The following is an 18,351-nucleotide window of genomic DNA, read 5'->3' as shown; positions in this document are numbered from 1 at the left end:
TTAATTTCTTTAAAAGCTGCTAATCTGAGTTCCCTTAAAGTTTTATTCAGAGTACCTTTGACTGTGAGTACATCTTGAACAGACTTACTGTATGAATCCCATTGTGTTGGACATCAATATGTAAAGGATTTCCCAGTCGATTCTAAATAGGTTTCACAAGCTTCAATTGACCATGAACACAATTTCAAAATGCTGAATATTTTGTCATGGCTACATCATAAAGTTTTTGGTATGAATTACTTTGAGATGTGGATTATCCATGTCTCTTTATGCTATAATGTGTGTATGGTGCACCTCTCATGATTAGGCAGTAGAAACTCTTCAGGATCTGCAGATGTCTCCAGAAATTCTCATAGACTTGACATATAATAATAATAATAATAATAATAATAATAACACTGTATCCAAACATTTTCTTTGCACAGTTGAAACTGATTCATATGTAACTCTGTTGTGCATAATTTTTATTATATGTAAAGTTTTGTAGGTTCTGGCAAAATATAATTTAAAAACACGTTTATTAAATCTATATACATATAATGAATTTTTATGTAATCTGTTGTTATATGTAACAAAATTTGGTGAAATAAATTGAATTAATAAGTTTGCAAAATGAGATAAACTTAATGCATGAAAAGTGAAACAACCCAAATCATCTGATTTCTTCAAAACAGGATCAAGTTTAAACTAATGTATTTTCTCTTTAATACTGTAGCTTTGTTGTTTGTACACTGCAAAGTGTTAAATTAAAATACAGTATCCAATGCCTCTAAAGCAGCAGGACCGAATAATATTTTTTCTTTTAATACTGTACTCTGTAATGTGTAAAGTTTTAACATGAAGGTCCATTGTTGTCCCCCCCCCCCCCCCAAAAAAAAAGAATGTTTATTACTGTATCTATATTTGACTTATAAGTAATTCTGAGTTACAAGCAATCTTTTCTCTTCCCCCTACTCAGTGGTATTTTCAAAGCTCTGACCATATCTGATGCATTGTTGGTAATAGTTTTCATGATTTTTGTCAGCTTCAAACCAAATTCAGAATGAATGTTCACAATCTGCTCAGCTACTTTATCATAGCTTAAACCTCCTGCCAGCCAGAGCTAACCCTTTTCATTCAAATGATTCACAATCAATCCACTGAGCCGTTACATCAGATAGTTTCTCTTGGACGATGACCGAGTACCAGCAGAGGTGCATACACAAGCAACCTTTTTCAAAGTTCCTTTTGTCTTCTCTTCATATTCTGTGTATTGTTCTGCAATTTTTGACTGCCAGTTTAGTTGGGTATGATAATGCAACCAGTCACTTTTTTTGTATTTTAGATATGGCTTATTGTACCATTAACTAGTTTTCAAGCCATTGCACACTCATTATGAGATGAAGGTGTTACAGGAAATATTGTATCATGGGCCAAGTATAGCAAGATGCTTTGATGATGGGGCTTGCAAAAATGACATAAACCTAGTAATCAGAAACGCGAATGATGTTACATTTTGAGTACTTACAGTGCACTGCACTGTGGTACCCATTCATAGCAAATCCATTCCGATAATATACATTATCAGGAGTACACACTAATATACACAGTATTTGGCTGCACTTGGTTTCACACTTATTGATAGAATGTAAAACACTGGGAGTAAATACAGGGTGCGGCAATAAAGCCTCCCTAATTTTAACTGGTTGTCACAGAAAAACTAAATATGATAGAGAAAAATTACTTTTATTTATGAAAAATAAATACTTTGCCATTTTGGATTATTTGGTTTTAAAAATTACATGTGCTAAATGACGTCCTCCATTGTTGATACATTGACGAAGTCCATCCCGAAAGTTCTCCATACATCTAAGTGCCATTTCTCTAGGAATGGCTGCTGCTTCTTGGGTACTGACGTCTTTAAGTGCTTGCGGTGTTGTGGGACGCTATTTGTACACTAGAGCCTTTAAATGTCCAAAAGAAAAAAAAAATTTCAAGGTGATAAATCAGGTGACCTTGAGGGCCACACAATGTCTCCTTGCGTAAGAGACAAGATGACATTGAACCAACTCGTGCGGCATTTCCATAGAACACTGTGAGGTGTGGGATGTTGCTCCACCTTGCTGGGACCACACTTCTTGATCTTCATGATCTGCAATAAATTGGTTTAGCCTAGGTTGGAGGAAGGTCTCTAGCATGTGACAATAACAGTCTGAATTAACCATTACCAAGTGGCCACCTTCTTCAAAAAAATACGGTCCCCACACAAAACATTTGGCAATGGTCCACCAAACTGTCACATGAGGGACGTGTAGTGGTCACCGATGAATTTCATGAGGGTTTTCTGCAGCCCAGTAGTGGAAATTTAGTTTCTTTACAGTTCCTGATAAGTGGAAATGGTCCTCATCCGAAGAAATAAACCAAGTGCCAGGTGTTTTATAGAATTTACTCACACGTAGCTCTGCAACTTTCAAAATCTCTTTCACTTAATTCCTGGGTAACCATCATTTTGAAGGGGTGCATATGAAGTTCTCTATGAAGAATTCTTACACTCCTATCAGAGAAACCCAGGGCAGCTGCACGTTTAAGTGCTGAACGCATTGCTAACTGTTGCACAGACACTCACACGCACCACATTTTCCGGCACTGTCGCAGTCCGAGGACGGTCAGTAGGTTGTTGTTGTTTTTGGGGAAGGAGACCAGACAGCGAGGTCATCGGTCTCATCGGATTTGGGAAGGAAGTCGGCCGTGCCCTTTCAGAGGAACCATCCCGGCATTTGCCTGGAGTGATTTAGGGAAATCACGGAAAACCTAAATCAGGATGGCCGGACGCGGGATTGAACCGTCGTCCTCCCGAATGCGAGTCCAGTGTCTAACCATTGCGCCACCTCGCTCGGTCACGGTCAGTAGGTTTTCTTTTCAATGCTGAGCCTGTCTTTCTAAAGCTTGACACCCACAGTTGAATAGTTTTTAATAGTCTCTGAAACTCTCACAGAGTACTAATCACAGAACCACCATCATTACGAATACATTCATCCACAACAAACACAGGATGCTCAACAAGCCCCGCCATGGCACACACTGAAAATGGCACATACACCACTTTCAAACAAAACACACTCCACACCAGTATCCTCACTACGATTGGCACGCTGGCTACATCAAATATGGGAGGTTTTATTGCCGGCCCCTGTACAAAGAGTATATATACAACAGATATAACACTTTGCTACATAATGATCTTTGGCCAACGATGTATTGTATTGCAAAATAAATACTTATAGGTACAGATAATATTTAAGTGAATCTTGATAGCTGCGGCTGTGTTCTTATATTGACAATATACAAGTAATACAGATTAAAAAGGTGCACAAAACATAAACAAATAGAGTGAACTATAAAAGATGCAATTTAACAGTGAATGAGTTACAGCATGGCAGAGTTGTTAAATGACTAAGAAAGTGAAGTAGTTACTATGTAATTATGTTATAGATTGCCACAGTTTTTACAAGCCTGAGAGAATGTAATTTATGCAGGGGGATGGATATGTCTCGTTACTGTCTTAGATGCAGACACTATTTACACAGGGATAGCTGTCACCTGTTCACTGAATGAACTCTCTTAGTGTTGCCTGCAAGTAATTCCATGATTGCACAAAACTGCAATACCAATCTCGTTCACTCCTTCTTTCCTTCCTTCACTTCCTTTAGTGATCACTAGGTATTATCAGATGATTTTGGTGCATTTTACATTAAGCAAACAATAAGTGAAGATATAATGTGTAATTAAGCCCTCCAATGTTTTCTAATAATTAGGATCACGGTTATATTCACTTTATCTAGCGCTTGTTGCACCATCAATATCTGTCATGGAACTATTTTTGTTTGAACAAATCGCTCATCAAATGAATGACAACTACAAAGCATTAAATAAAATATTGATGAGAAGCATTTTGAAATTTACAGGTACACAATATTTCTATTTTAAGTATCTCAAATAAAATTGAAAAATTATTTTGGAGGGGAAAAAAAAAGAAAAAAAATGGTTCTTTAAATGCAAAACAAAAATAAGTATTTTTCATTTTGTATTTGCAATTCAAATGCATGTATCTCGCATAATTCACATCTCTCAAAAAAACGGAATGGGAATACAGACACTGGAGGATGTCTAAGAAATAAATGACGATTTTGGATGGAGAAGAGGTCACAGCACACCACATCAAAACAGTCAAACTACCAACAGACGGAGAAAATAAAAGCTGCAGCAGCCGCCAATGACTGCTTTCACATCCTGTGCCTTATTATTGCTTTTGACCCCTCAGTGTGCTTCATCTATTGACTCTGAGACCTACTTTCGAACCTGATGAATTACATAATTGATTAGCTGTTCACCTGAACTAGAGGCAAAACCGCAAAACGGTGTGTGTGTGTGTGTGTGTGTGTGTGTGTGTGTGTGTGTGTGTGTGTGTGTGTGTGATAGAGGCAAAACCGCAAAACGGTGTGTGTGTGTGTGTGTGTGTGTGTGTGTGTGTGTGTGTGTGTGTGTTTTAGAGGAGGTGGGGGTGGGGGGGGGGAGGGGAGGCACTCAAAAAACAATTTGTAGGCAACTAGCCAGACAAATTTCTGGTCTCATTTCTGAATACAGCAGCCTACCTGCATGCCGGCTGTGCTGCACGGGTCGGCACCACTCGGTGGGGGTGGGACGAGTGGCGGCTGCGGCGCCACCTCCCTGCCCCTCCCTCCCGCAGAGGACATCGGCGAGACGAGGTGGAACGACACATTCTGCCGGATGCCAGAGTAGCACGAGCGCAGGCTGGCGATGGCCCACAGTGCCGCCGACAGGTCCCGGTACTCGGCGTACACCGCCACCGACACCACGCCCTGCGCATTTGGGTTCCGATTAATCAGTGTCAAAAAAATATTGGGCCAAGACAAAAATACTGCAACAGATTACAAAATGTATAATTGTTGTGATCAATTCCAGATGCTTAAACTGTCGGCATCGGCATCATTCTGGGCTTCTACGTCGGTTACTGGTCGTTTACTTGTTCTGAGAATTTATGATTACTGCAGCGGTGTACAAGTAAAAAGGGGGATGTGTGATGCATTCTACGTGCAGAAGGATGGAGCATACTTTACGGTGTCACTACTACGCTCTCTCTGCCCCTCACCACATGCTCCAGCCGTTGCCGGTCCTGAAAACTGGCAATGCTGAGGCAAGTGCCGCATTAAGCCACTGCTGATACTTCTGACTCTGCGTAAAAAAAAATATTATGTGGTCAGTAAACTACCATTATCACTTGCCAAAGTAATACTTGGTTGGTTGGTTTGGGGAAGGAGACCAGACAGCGAGGTCATCGGTCTCATCGGATTAGGGAAGGATGGGGAAGGAAGTCGGCCATGTCCTTTGAAAGGGACCACCCCGGCATTTGCCTGGAGCGATTTAGGGAAATCACGGAAAACCTAAATCAGGATGGCCGGACGCGGGATTGAACCGTCGTCCTCCCGAATGCGAGTCCAGTGTCTAACCACTGCGCGACCTCGCTCGGTCAAAGTAATACTTGTCATGTTTACTTCACACTATCCACAATGAACACTACAACTTGCTCAATGTACAGATTGAATAATATCGGGGATAGGCTACAACCCGGAGGGAGGGAGGGAGGGAGGGAGGGAGGGAGGGAGGGAGGGAGGGAGGGAAGAGAAGTGAGGGTAAAGAAAAAGTGCAGAAAAGCATAACAGCACCTGAATGCATGCCATGTCAGTACACGAGACTCAAAAATTCTGACAGCTACCTAGTAATTATCAAGAGTAAATATTGGACAAATAACTATTACAGTATATGGAATGTAGATTACAAACAGATCACTCCATTTCTTGCTAACGCATGTGCCCACGTCATTAATATATTTTTATTATTCCATAACTAATTCTAACGATTTTATTCCCTCATTCTGAGATCAATAATTGCATCAGATTTCTGGGTTAAGGTGATGTGAGATTTAATGTATTTCTGCACACTGTTGCAGTACTAATATACTTGACAGCATATATTATTTATAGTAACATCAGTCATAAAGGCACAAGAGTTTCACTACATGTGATGTCATTACAAAAGTTGGTGTGGTCAAAGAGTTTATTAGTGGATCGTATTTTCAGAGACAAATTGTACGTAAATGGCAAATCATGGAATGGCAGAGCCCACCACAAGGTAGAAAAATGCTATATGAAAAAAAGATGGAGGGAAGACTACGTTTTGAGCATTCATTGTGACAACTAGCCTGTGACAAAACAACAAGATTTACAGCAGATTACCAAACAATAATTTTAAACTAAGATGTGCCTAAGTTTTAAAAACAAGTCAAAACAACTAAAATCCATACAGCTTCATAGTATATACTGAAATTCAGAAAGCACTGACCTTAATGATTGGAACAACACATTCAAAAATTTTGGAGTAAAAATAAGTAAAACAAAGACAGTAGAAATAACCATCAACAGGCAAGGAACAACCTCAAATAAATTTCCAGAAGGAGTCAAAGGAGAAACTGTCTCACATTTCAAGTACCTAGGAAGCACAATCTCGAAAGACGACACCATTAAGCAGGAGATACTCAGCAAGACACAGAAAGCATCAAATTTTTGTAGTCTAACCATAAATCTTCTCTGAGATGATAAAATGCCATCAAAAGCAAAAGCAACCTTTTACCACATCTATTTTGTACCAGTCCTAACATATGGTTTAGAAACATGTACCCTACTAAACAAAGACCTCAGCACAATTCAGGCAACAGAAATGAGATTCATTAGAACTATGAACTAAACAACTAGAAAGGACGAAATCAGGAATGAGGTGAACAGAAAAGTAGCTGGTATTGTGGTTCTTGTTACCAGTGCCATAAAGAAACACAGGCTTCAGCGGTATGGGTACATAATGAGAATGAACAGCCAGAGACCTGCCAAAAGGTATTTCAACCTGAGCCTTGTAGGAAGAAGACCAGGAGGAAGCCCAAGAAAATGCTGGATAGAGACTGCAAGATGTGGATAAGAAAGGACACAAATGGGAAGCTGTCCTGTAACAGAAGATCTATGAAGACAAACCAAGACGGTGAGTGCTTGTACTACCACATCCGGGAAACTGGAGTTGGAAAATGATAATGACTGCCCACATTTTAAAATATCATTGGCATAACAATAAAATTCTCTATCACATGATAAATTATTGTAATTGGTTTGGGTAGACTTATGAAAAATGAAGAGGGAGATGAGAATATAAAACGATTCAATTTCAGTACGAGACTTTCCATCGACAAAATCTCTCTCTCCCTCCTTTTCCCAATTACTTGTTGCTTTATTTTTAAACTTCATTATAACAGACTGTGTATCAACCATGGCCTCTAACATGGATCTTTACTGATGAGAGTTTCAAGATACGATTGTATTCGAGCAAGAAAGAAAACAGAAGTCAAGAGGGAGGGAGGAAGGATGGAAAGAAGGAAGGAACAAATGCAAGCAAGAAAAATGACTAGGGTTTCAAAAGTCCTGAATGATGAGATCATTCGAGATGACACGCAAGATTGGATTGGACAAGGAGTCGAAGGAATTTGGCTTTGCCCTTTTAAAAGAAATTCCAGGGTCCACTCTTGTGAAGAGTACGAATCATTGCATCAGTGGGTGAGGATGGCTTAGCCACACTTCCACTGCCTGGCAGGGAGACAGGAGCCTGTCAAACGTGAGGGTGGGAACAGCAAGACAGACACTGTTCAAGAAATATTTAACGGGAGAAGTATCCAGTGCAGCGGAGCCCATTATTGCTGAAGGTCACATACTCCAATTATTGCTGAAGGCCACATACTGCTGAGGCATCATACCAGTGGAGTGCTGTGGTGGAGTACAGTGTTCTCGAGGATATCTGATCTGACACACAGGTCTGCTACGCTTTGTCGCCCAATTCTTTGCTGCCAGAAAGAAATCGAGCCTGCCTGTGTGCAGCATCCCTGAGCTGAGTTTTTCTGCTGTGTGGCAGTTATGGCTGGCACAATCGACTGCCACAATGCTGCGTCGATGTGTTATCTTACCACACGTAATTGTAATGGTGGGATCAGTTAGAAAGTGAACTCTGTCATCAGCCACACGCTTTCAGGGGCAACATGTGTATCACCATATCCCAAAATTCCTCTGTGTTGTCGTATTTTGTCCACAGTGAGACACAGCAATAGCCTTAGGTGATTTAGGGAAATTACAGAAAACTTTATATGGGTGTCTGACGGGGGATGTGTAACCAGCTCCTCCTGAAAGTGAATCCTGTGCCTTAACCATAGTTGCACCTCACTTTTTGACAATGGGAAAAGGGAGACAGAAAACAAGGGGCTGAGGAGGAGCCAGTTATCGAGGGGGGCAGGAAGAAAAAGGGCAAAAATTTAGTGTGTTGGGACGAGAGTTAATCAAAGGGGTTGTGGATAAGTGTGGGCGAGGGTGGGGGGGGGCGGGGAAGGGAGGGAAGATAAAAGGTATGAATAAGGAGACAGAGAGAAAAACATGGGGTGAGGTAGAAAAGGAGTGCAACAGGGTGAGAAGAGAAAGGTAGGTCTGGGAAAGGCCATAGGAACAAGGGGAAGCAGAGTGAAAATAAACCAAAAGCTGCTCATTTATCTGTGTCGATGACAGATTTCACATACCCCTCCTCTTATTAAGACAAATCACTGTAATAAGGGACACACTTAGGGCAAGATTTAATACCTGAATTCAACATGTGACCCCATGAAATTAATGGTTTTAAGAGTTGAATCTCAACAAACATAATACTACATCCATCATTAGGCTACACCTACAACACACTTGTCATTCCAGCTATCTCCACAGAAGAAAAGTTACTGTTGGTCTATAGTGCCATGAGTGAGTTTTTCAATTTGCTGATCTCAACCACATTGTTTTGCTGGGTACAAACTTCATGAAAGTTACTTGGCTCGCTTTCTGAAATAAACTGCTTGCAGTTGTATATTAACACTAGGCCACAATAAGCAGGGCATCATAGATCAAATTGACCAGCTGTGAAACTAGCATGTTACAAGAGCGTTTACTTCACACCAGGAAGCGGCAGACAGCAACCCTCCAACCACATCATCATGCAGGGTCACACTGATAATCAATGTGCTCATGTGTGTCTCAGAGGGCACTAGTGCCACCATGCACATAGCAAGGATAATTGCAAACACTTTTGTGCATAGCCAGATATCGTGGGAATGATTGAGGCCCCTGTTAGACAGCATAACTACATAAACTATAGAATATATCTGCATAAATATCATTAAAACCAAACAGACCAGACACACGAGCATACAACAACAAGTCCAGAATCAATAACCAAGTAGTCAAACAAGTACAACATTATGTCCTTGAAAGGCAATCAAGGTTTGATGATATATTGTGATGTCTCCACCTGATTGTTAAGTGTGTGTGGCAGTGTAACTTTAGACTTAGCATAATTTCAATCTCTTCCAAAATGTTTAAGGCCTGACCCTTTACTTTTCTGTGTAGGACTTTTAAATTATTAACTTACTACACCTCTTACGGAGTGGCCAGAATCACGTTAAGTGGCAACTTAAAGCAGACTTTGAATTCCTCAGACTCTGGCGTTCTCGAATCTAATACCAAATGCTCTGCCAGTCTGTCCCACATACCTGACACGACAATTGTCGCAACTGGTGCAATATACACCAGCAGTGTCGTATTTTTCACATGCTACCTTCTATCTATTTACAAGTCTTTGACCAAGATTCTGCAGGAAAAGAATGCTGACTTTATCTTTTTTGTCCTTTACTTTTGGCCTAATTTCTGTGAAATCGTGCCAAACGTACGGTGTCCTACGGTAATCGGTGAACTTGTCTTACCCTTCATCCACCCCCCGTAGTGGTATTTCATTACCACCTGACCTCTGCCTATTCCTAGCAAAATATTTTTTTCGCACTGTATTCTGGCCAATACATAACAGATGTAGCTAATAATTTAAAAGTCCTACAAAGAAAAGCAAGAGTTTAGAGCTTAAAAATTTTGGAAGAGTCTGAAATTATGCAAAGTCTAATTCTATACTCCCAACACTCCCTTAACAGCCAGGTGGAGGTAAGGCATTACAATATACTGTCGAACTCTGATTGCCTTTCGAGGACATAACGTCACAGTTGTTCAGCTGCTCGGTTACTGATCCTGGACTTGTTATACGGTCTTGCATCTGATCTATTTGGTTTTAATGATTTTTATACAGAAATATTTTATATTTTACACGGATACGCTGTGTAACAGCGTCCTCAATCGTTCCCACAATATTTGGATACACACAAAAACGTTTGCAACTTTGCTCGCTACGTGCACGGTGGCGCTAGTGCCCTCTGTGGCACATACGAGAAAGCTGACTAGCCGTGTGGCCCTGCACGGAGAGACGGTCGGAGGGTAGCTGTCCGTCACTTCCTGATGTGAAGTAAACGCACTTTTAACATGTCAGTCTCTCAACTGGTCAGTTTGCACAATGATTTCCCGATTGTTGTGGATAACAACACTTTATTATGAGAAAGTTGAATACCCTCTCCTTCCTGTATCAGGGCTTATGTTTTATTAATGTATGTGCACCTGAAGATGCAATTTTAAATCACAAAACTGGTTGTGTTTCTGTACAAGTTCACATACAGCTGAAAGCAATTCATTTCAGAAACACGGATTACTTCAGCTGTGGTTGGCCTCAGCAGAAAACTATTTGCTCTCGGCCCCCTCGTACAAACTGTTTTTGTGGCCGTAGAAGGAACGTATAAAGTGCTGCACGGATATAGTTAGAATGCTGCTAAATATTTCAGCATACAATGAGTTTATTGTTAATCGAGCCACCGAAAAGGAAAAAGAAGATGCACATACAAATTTCAGATTTGTCTTGTAACGTAACTGTTGGATATTCGTGGGAAGAGTCAGCAGTGTGGGAACTTGTTGATAAGAGTGCTTCAATGCGTACAGTATACAGAGTTCATTTTATGCAATCACATGTATTTTAAAAAGGGCTAGAATTTTATTGCTAGCACTCCACGAAAGTTTAAATAATTTTTGATAAATAATTGCTGGATTAGAGCAACTAAAATAAAATGTTGCACAAAGTACTACCAGCAGTGTTAACATTACGGCAACCAGGTAAACGGTGTAGTGGTCTACTTTTGGAAAGCAATACAGCAGCAATTCTGTGTGCAAGTCCTTGGTACATTTCCAGAGGTAAGTGACACTAGACATCATGTACAGGTCACACTATGCCCATTAATTATGGACCAGTGGTTTGTGGAAGTGGAGCTGGTGCCCAATAGTGCCCAGACATATTCTGTCAGCTTCAAATCGTACAAAAGTGGTGGCCGAGACATCAGCACGGGTTCACTATCGTGCTCCTCTGACCACTATAGCACAATTATGGACTTGTGACTCAGACGTCTTTTCTGCCGGAAGATGTTATAACCGTCAAGGAAGACGAGGAATGGAGGTGGTCTGCCAATAATGTCTGCAGCTGTCACGATGTCTTCAATTATTACCACGAGTGCCACGGAAGCCCAATTAAATGTTCCACCAGCCTGCCCCTGGGGTGAAGTGGGCATTTTGAGCAGGCGTTCGCCTTCACGATAGTACGTCCAGACACGACGGTCGAAAAAAGTGTTCTTCGTAGGACCGGGGGACACGTTTCCACTGATCTACGATCCAATCTCGATGATCCCACGACTACAGCAATACTAACTGATGATGCGATGGAGCCTCCTATTCGACCGTAAGTGCTCCAAAACACTTGTGTCTCAACCGGCATTGTACTCTTGTCATCAAATCTGCCATAGTTTGCCACTTATCCTGCTTTGCAGGGTGGTGAAGTCCCAATTTCCACATTCTGTGACGAGTGGTGAACTTCCAACAGTCTGTCACCTACTTGTGGCTTCCCTGTCCACCAACTGCTTTTCATAGATGTTCACGTGTGAAAGTACAGGTGGTTTCTTTTTTAACACAGGCAAGCATTTGAATAGCATTTGTAGCCTCAACAGTCCCGTATGACTGAGAAAATGCAGATTTTTGAACTCAGTTCGGCCAAAACATAATTGGTGTTTGTACACGGGTTTTGTCTGGTGATAATTTTTATGTCTGAGGTACTCCTAGGGCATCGCACAGTGACGTGAGGTCCGCATACGAAGTGCTTGCATCATAATACAGTGTTTCCTCGGAGTCTCCAATGCCGTGTGCCGTGTCACGGAGCCCCTCCATAAAAGTACTTTGCCACGGACTTCTTAACAATTAAAAAATATATTGGTGAGTCAACATAAAACAATTCAGTTAGTTCAGACTTGAAGCTGACTCAGCCTTGTGGATATATCCGAGATGTTAATGAAAAGTTCCATTGTTTTAAGACAGAATGCATGGATAATAAACCAAGTTGTTATCCAATACATAAGCTTTCTATCACTAGCTTGGAAATCACCTCAAGAAAATTTTTTGACCGTTTGTGAGGGTTGTGGTCTGACCTGCATTGAGACCTAACCACAAGAAGTTGCATTATGTTGGCACAGACCTTCACAACTGGTGACCCAGCCATACAATCCTACTGAAGAGTCAAATTACAATATTGCGAGAGGATTGATTTTGAAAATTATGTTATAGCTGGAAGAAGCACCAGTACTGCAAGTGGTGACCCCAACTTCTATATACGAAATTTGCTACACACAAACAAGATAAAGAAATTAAATTGATTACAATAGGATTTTCAGGGGTGGTGTGCTCATACTACTGGGCCACCAGGCATCAGTGTCCACAATGGAACAGAGCTGCATGCACAATTCAGGGCGGTCGCAGTAAATGAAGACAGGTGACCGTAAAGTGAACTAAGAAGATTTAAAAAAGTGTTATTGTGAAATGCAGTTGCTATTTTTATCAAATATGGATGATTTGACCAGTAAATAAGGGATTGGTACGTAAATCGACAAGATTCGATAAGCTGTCACATCGATGTGTTGTGACTAATCAATTGGTGTTGGGTGGTCCCATTTGGATAAGTGAGTACTGTTATATCTTATCGGCATTGCTGAGTCATCAGTACCTCAAAAACAAGAGTAATTGGCAATAAGAAGACCCAGTGATCGTGGCTACATTCATCTGCTACAGGCGGTGAAGGTATCGATGGCAGTTGGCAGCGTCCGAGTAACGGTAGTATAATACATCGGGACACTGAGCAGCTGTGCTCACCTCCACTACACCAGTCCCCTTCGGTAGCAGTTACTGCACACCAGCGGTAATTAACAACTAAACAGTGTGTCTGGCATATTGTTTGAACTTTTTTGTAGTTTAGACTATCATTTGCTGTGTATTCAACGTCAACTACAAGAGAGAGCAATGTAGGGAAAGTGTATATCTTACCATCGAGTACATACTATAATTTGTGTTACATCTATAATTTGTATGGAGTGTAGCCATGTATGGAAGTGAAACGTGGATGATAAATAGTTTAGACAAGAAGAGAAAAGAAGCTTTTGAAATGTGGTGATACAGAAGAATGCTGAAGATTAGATGGGTAGATCACATAACTAATGAGGTGGTACTGAATAGAATTGGAGAGAAGAGAAATTTGTGGCACAACCTGACTAAAAGAAGGGATCGTTTGGTAGGACATGTTCTGAGGCATCAAGGGATCACCAATTTAGTACTGGAGGGCAGCGTGGAGGGTAAAAATTGTAGAGGGAGACCAAGAGATGAATACACTAAGCAGATTCAGAAGGATGTAAGTTGCAGTAGGTACTGGGAGATGAAGAAGCTTGCACAGGATAGAGTAGCATGGAGAGCTGCATCAAACCAATCTCTGGACTGAAGACAACAACAACTGTAATTACATAGTGATAGTGAACTAAGAAATGACATATCAGCAATGTAAGTAGAGATGACACATTGAATGCAGACAGGCACAACAAAAATGCAGTTACACATTAGCTTTCGATCAAAACCTTCTTCATGCCCCACCCCCCCTCCCGCCCCGCACACAAAAGACCAAAACCATTGCACAGCTTTTTATATTGGTACAATTACCAACCACGTGTACACCAGGATGACTGGCACTGCACCACCAAACTGTGGCCAGGAGCAAAGTATGCCACCCTGCGGCACAACATGCAGCTGGACATAATGTGCTCGATTTCAATAACTGCTTCACTATCTGGGTCATCTGTATCCTCCTCTCCAACACCAGCTTTTCTGAACGGCGCAGAAGGGAGTTATCCTTACAACACATTCTCTGCTGCCGAAATTATCCCGGCCTCAGTCTGCAGTAACCTACTGTCCCACTCCCTCCGCTCGACAGCCCGACAGTTTCTACGATCTCTGTCCATCACCTCCTTCCTATTCTCATTCTCTCACCTCTGTGTGCACTGCACTCTGCCAAAGCACCCACCTGTCTTTCCTCTTCCTTGCTCCTCTCCTTTTCCGCTCCATGTTTTGCTCCTCCCCCTCCCCAATCCCTGCCCCACAGCCTCCCGATGTTACGCCTGTTGGCAGTCTAGTCCCTGCATGGTCCTACAGACTATACTCTTTTCTCCCCCACCTGTATCTTACTAGCCTTCCCCACCCCCTCTAGACTGCTGCTTCCTTTTATGTGACAGCTGCATTCCACACTGAACTGCCGGTGATGGCAGTTGTGTGCATGAGATGGGATTGCTTGTGTGTGTGTGTGTGTGTGTGTGTGTGTGTGTGTGCGTGTTTGTTTCCTTTCATGAAGAAGTCTTTGGCCAAAAGTTAATGTGTAAGTGTCTTTTTGTTGTGCCTGTCTGAAACTCAATCTGCCATCTTTACAGTGAGTAGCAATCTATCTTTCCCTTTTGTTGTTATTACAACCTTGGAGTATACATTGTCAGCCAATCACGTAGTTTACAGAGGAAAGTATTACAATGGAGGGACTTATGTGGGGTAATTTTACATCCCAGTTAAAAGGGGCAATGGATCATTCAGAACAGAGGTTAGATATAGGTTTCAATTAAGTAGAAGATATAGATGAATGGTTGGAGATAAAAGATAAACTTGACAGCAAATTGAACAACCTACATGCAGCGAAAGCCACACAGAATGATTTATGTAAGATGACAGAACTTTAGAGAAGGAGTTTTCAGAAACTAAAACTAGTTTACAGAAAGCAACAACTACACATGCAGATAAAATTATGTTGATCATTAATTATTTAGAACCCAGAGTACAGAAGCCGGAATGTCAAAGGGAACTTGGGATTAATAGTACCATGCTAAACCTAGGAATATGCAATTAATTGTACCCATTCTCAATCTAACAATATTATAAAAACGTCAGCAGATCCATATTTTTAATTTGTTACAGACAGGAATTCAAACAATCTCAACCAACTCAGAAGAGGCAAGCAGTAACATATGTACATACAAATAACACAAGTAATGGCATGCTGAATTCTGACTATGTACATCGAGAGGAAAGTAAGAACTGCAACACTGACTTAATGTAAGGTACGTCACAGTTTAACATAGATGATGATTTTTCTGCTGTTTTGAGTAGGGGAATTAAGCCATAAATATCTTATATTCGCCCTCACTGGTGATACACACCCAGTGACTTTCTTGGAAGGTTTCAAAGGGATGCTACCAGACGTGTGAAGTGAGCATAATAAGGCACGGTTTGTCATCAGTCATTTAATGGGAAATGCAGCACAATGGTGGGGCATGCTTGAATTAATACTCTGAGTGCAAGTTTAAATCGAAGTACTGGAGTGACAGAACTCAGAAGACATTATGTTCCTAATTATTAGGGCCCAACCATATATCAATAATAAGTGGAAAGGCTACCGAGACTTCACAGAGCATAAATTTAATAAAGCTACGGTAAGTGTCTAGGTGACCCAATTAAAGAAGAACCACCTTGGTGAATAAAGGATAAACTCTCGTGTAGATATTGGTGAAAGATGAATATTCTCTTATACTACCTTTAACAATTCCACTATCCAAACTCAATCAGAGTGGTAGGACTCTTATGGTAACATATCCAATCTAATAATGATGACTGGAATAATAACAACAGTCAAAGGCCAAGAGATGAAAATAGTGAACAGGGGAATACATGGTATAGACAGCACCGGATAGGCAATACTATAAACAATAACAACATCAATAATCAGAGAGGATTCCAATCTACATCACCCAGCAATACAAACAATAATAGCAAAGAAGGGAAAATGAGAGAGCTCCTGGGGATGGGCTCGGTCTCCAGAAACATTTGAAAATGAGACATGGCTATTCCATTCTAATTTAATAAAGTATGATAAGGGGAGAAGTATATCAGGCGATTTATTACAAGAAAAGGAATGAGTCCTAAGAGAATATACAACAAAAATTGGTTGAAACTGTATGCACCATTCCCCATGGCCATTATTATAGTCTGGTAGTGAAATCAGGGTTATAGTTCAATACTTCTTAAAACAGCAAAACATACATTTTCCCTAGGCTACCCATGACCAGAGTAAAAATAGTAGGAACTACAGGAACAGTAGGTAAGCAAATATATACCAAACTTCCTGGCAGATTAAAACTGTGTGCCGGACCGAGACTCGAATTCAAGGGCAAGGGTCCCGAGTTCGAGTCTCGGTCCGGCACACAGTTTTAATCTGCCAGGAAGTTTCATATCAGCGCACACTCCGCTGTAGAGTGAAAATTTCATTCTAAATATATACCAAGTTACTAGTGAAACTTAGTCTGGAAGAAAATGCCTTTGCACACCCAAATATTTAGTATCAGGCTTAAATTTATCCATAACTATAGGAACAGATTGATTATCAGAACAAAGGGAGGGTTATATTGAATTTTAACGAGGGTTTACTAATGTTTTTTAATGGATAAATAAGACAAGACTGATATTATATTTTGATGCAATTGCTCTGTGTAATGATAAAATATCACTGACTGCTTAAATGATTATGTCCAATAGTACACAGAATTTTATACGTGATACACTATGAAAGTTAAGGCCCATGATGTAGTGAATATAGTTAATAAAGCTTCAGAAATATCAGATGTAGTATTATTATTGATCAAATATATAGACATTTTTTCTTTAAAACCAGGGATGATTAAAATACTTCCACTGTATACTCAAAGTAAAGCCACATTAACAGTTTTGTTGTAAAACCCTTTTCCATACCAATAGCAGTGAAAGATGCAGCAAAAGAAGAAGTTAATAGAATACTCTCATGAGATGTAATAGAATCATCAAAAAGTCACTACAACAATCCATTAGTATTTGTCAGAAAAAAGAGAACAAAATCACAGTACCAGAATGGAATAGGCCTCTCACCACTGAAGACTTACTTTCAGGCTTTACGGAAACAAAATATGAGGGCACAATGTACCTACCTTCAAGGTACACTATATTGTGTATACTATAATATACACACAGAAAATGGCAGTTAAAATTATATGTTGAAAATAGTGATCAAAAGGAAAATGGAAAACTTTCAACCAGTTTTTAACTGAGGAAAAGCTGTTTGGCTTAAAAATAATGAATTACATACTGATCTGACATCTAATAATGATGCCTTGTAACCAAGGCGGAACGTATCTGGGTGCACAACATAAATAAAAGAACTTAATGTGGAGCATACAAAAGGGGTTTTTCTTTTGAACAACTGCTGCAAAAATGGCCAACACAAGAAACTTTTTATATTGAAATATATTACCAAGTATAGAAGGAGAATAAAGAAAAAAACTGGAAACTGAGACCCCAACACCCTATAATGTAGGGAACTTAGTTTAAGGGGCTCCGGAACGCCCTATACTTGCAATGTTAAAATAACGCTTATAAATTACATCTTTCCTCACAAAGTATTTGAGGTAGGAAGTTGAACTTTTTACAGATTATTTATTGGAATATGGGCTACAACTTAACACAGGGATTTTACAAAATTTTAGTTCCGTTATTAAAGATGATTTTTTTTTTCAATTGTAATGAAAATTCACAACATTTTTTTGCAATTTTTTATTTACATATTCAAAAATATACAGTTTTTTGGAAAAAGGCTGTGTTAAATTATGCAGAAGGTACTGTGTAACATTTACTGAAAGTTTGAAACAAATTTGTTTGGAAGATCCTTAGAAAACATGTAATTAGTATGAGAAAATAAAAGTTTTGGGAATCGAGCGACAAAGATTGGATTAACTTTTTAGTGCATTCCAGGTCTATAGGATGGATTATCTTCATCCTCTGCAAACTCCTCCTCCAGCTTCCTCTTGTTCCTCCTACTGTTTACTCTTGCTTGTATTTCTAGACTCTTTACAGCCCTGTCTGCAGCCCAAAGGCGTTCCTTGTCTAAAGCAAGCAT

At 40.2% G+C, this 18,351-nt stretch overlaps 1 protein-coding gene across 1 annotated transcript in view; it reads right to left on the bottom strand.

Moving 5' to 3' along the window:
- The window catches only part of LOC126209819 (beta-1,4-glucuronyltransferase 1-like), a 91,090-nt gene that overhangs the window by 49,720 nt on the left and 23,019 nt on the right, over positions 1–18,351 (bottom strand). The window contains exon 3 of the mRNA XM_049938952.1: positions 4,632–4,859. Coding sequence (XP_049794909.1) covers positions 4,632–4,859 — 228 coding nt within the window. The remainder of the gene's footprint in view (positions 1–4,631; positions 4,860–18,351) is intronic.

This window comes from Schistocerca nitens, chromosome 10, assembly GCF_023898315.1.
Source record: "Schistocerca nitens isolate TAMUIC-IGC-003100 chromosome 10, iqSchNite1.1, whole genome shotgun sequence".
Lineage (NCBI taxonomy): Eukaryota > Metazoa > Arthropoda > Insecta > Orthoptera > Acrididae > Schistocerca > Schistocerca nitens.
Note: the sequence above shows the minus strand (reverse complement) of the source record. Positions and strands in the feature narration are given on the sequence as shown.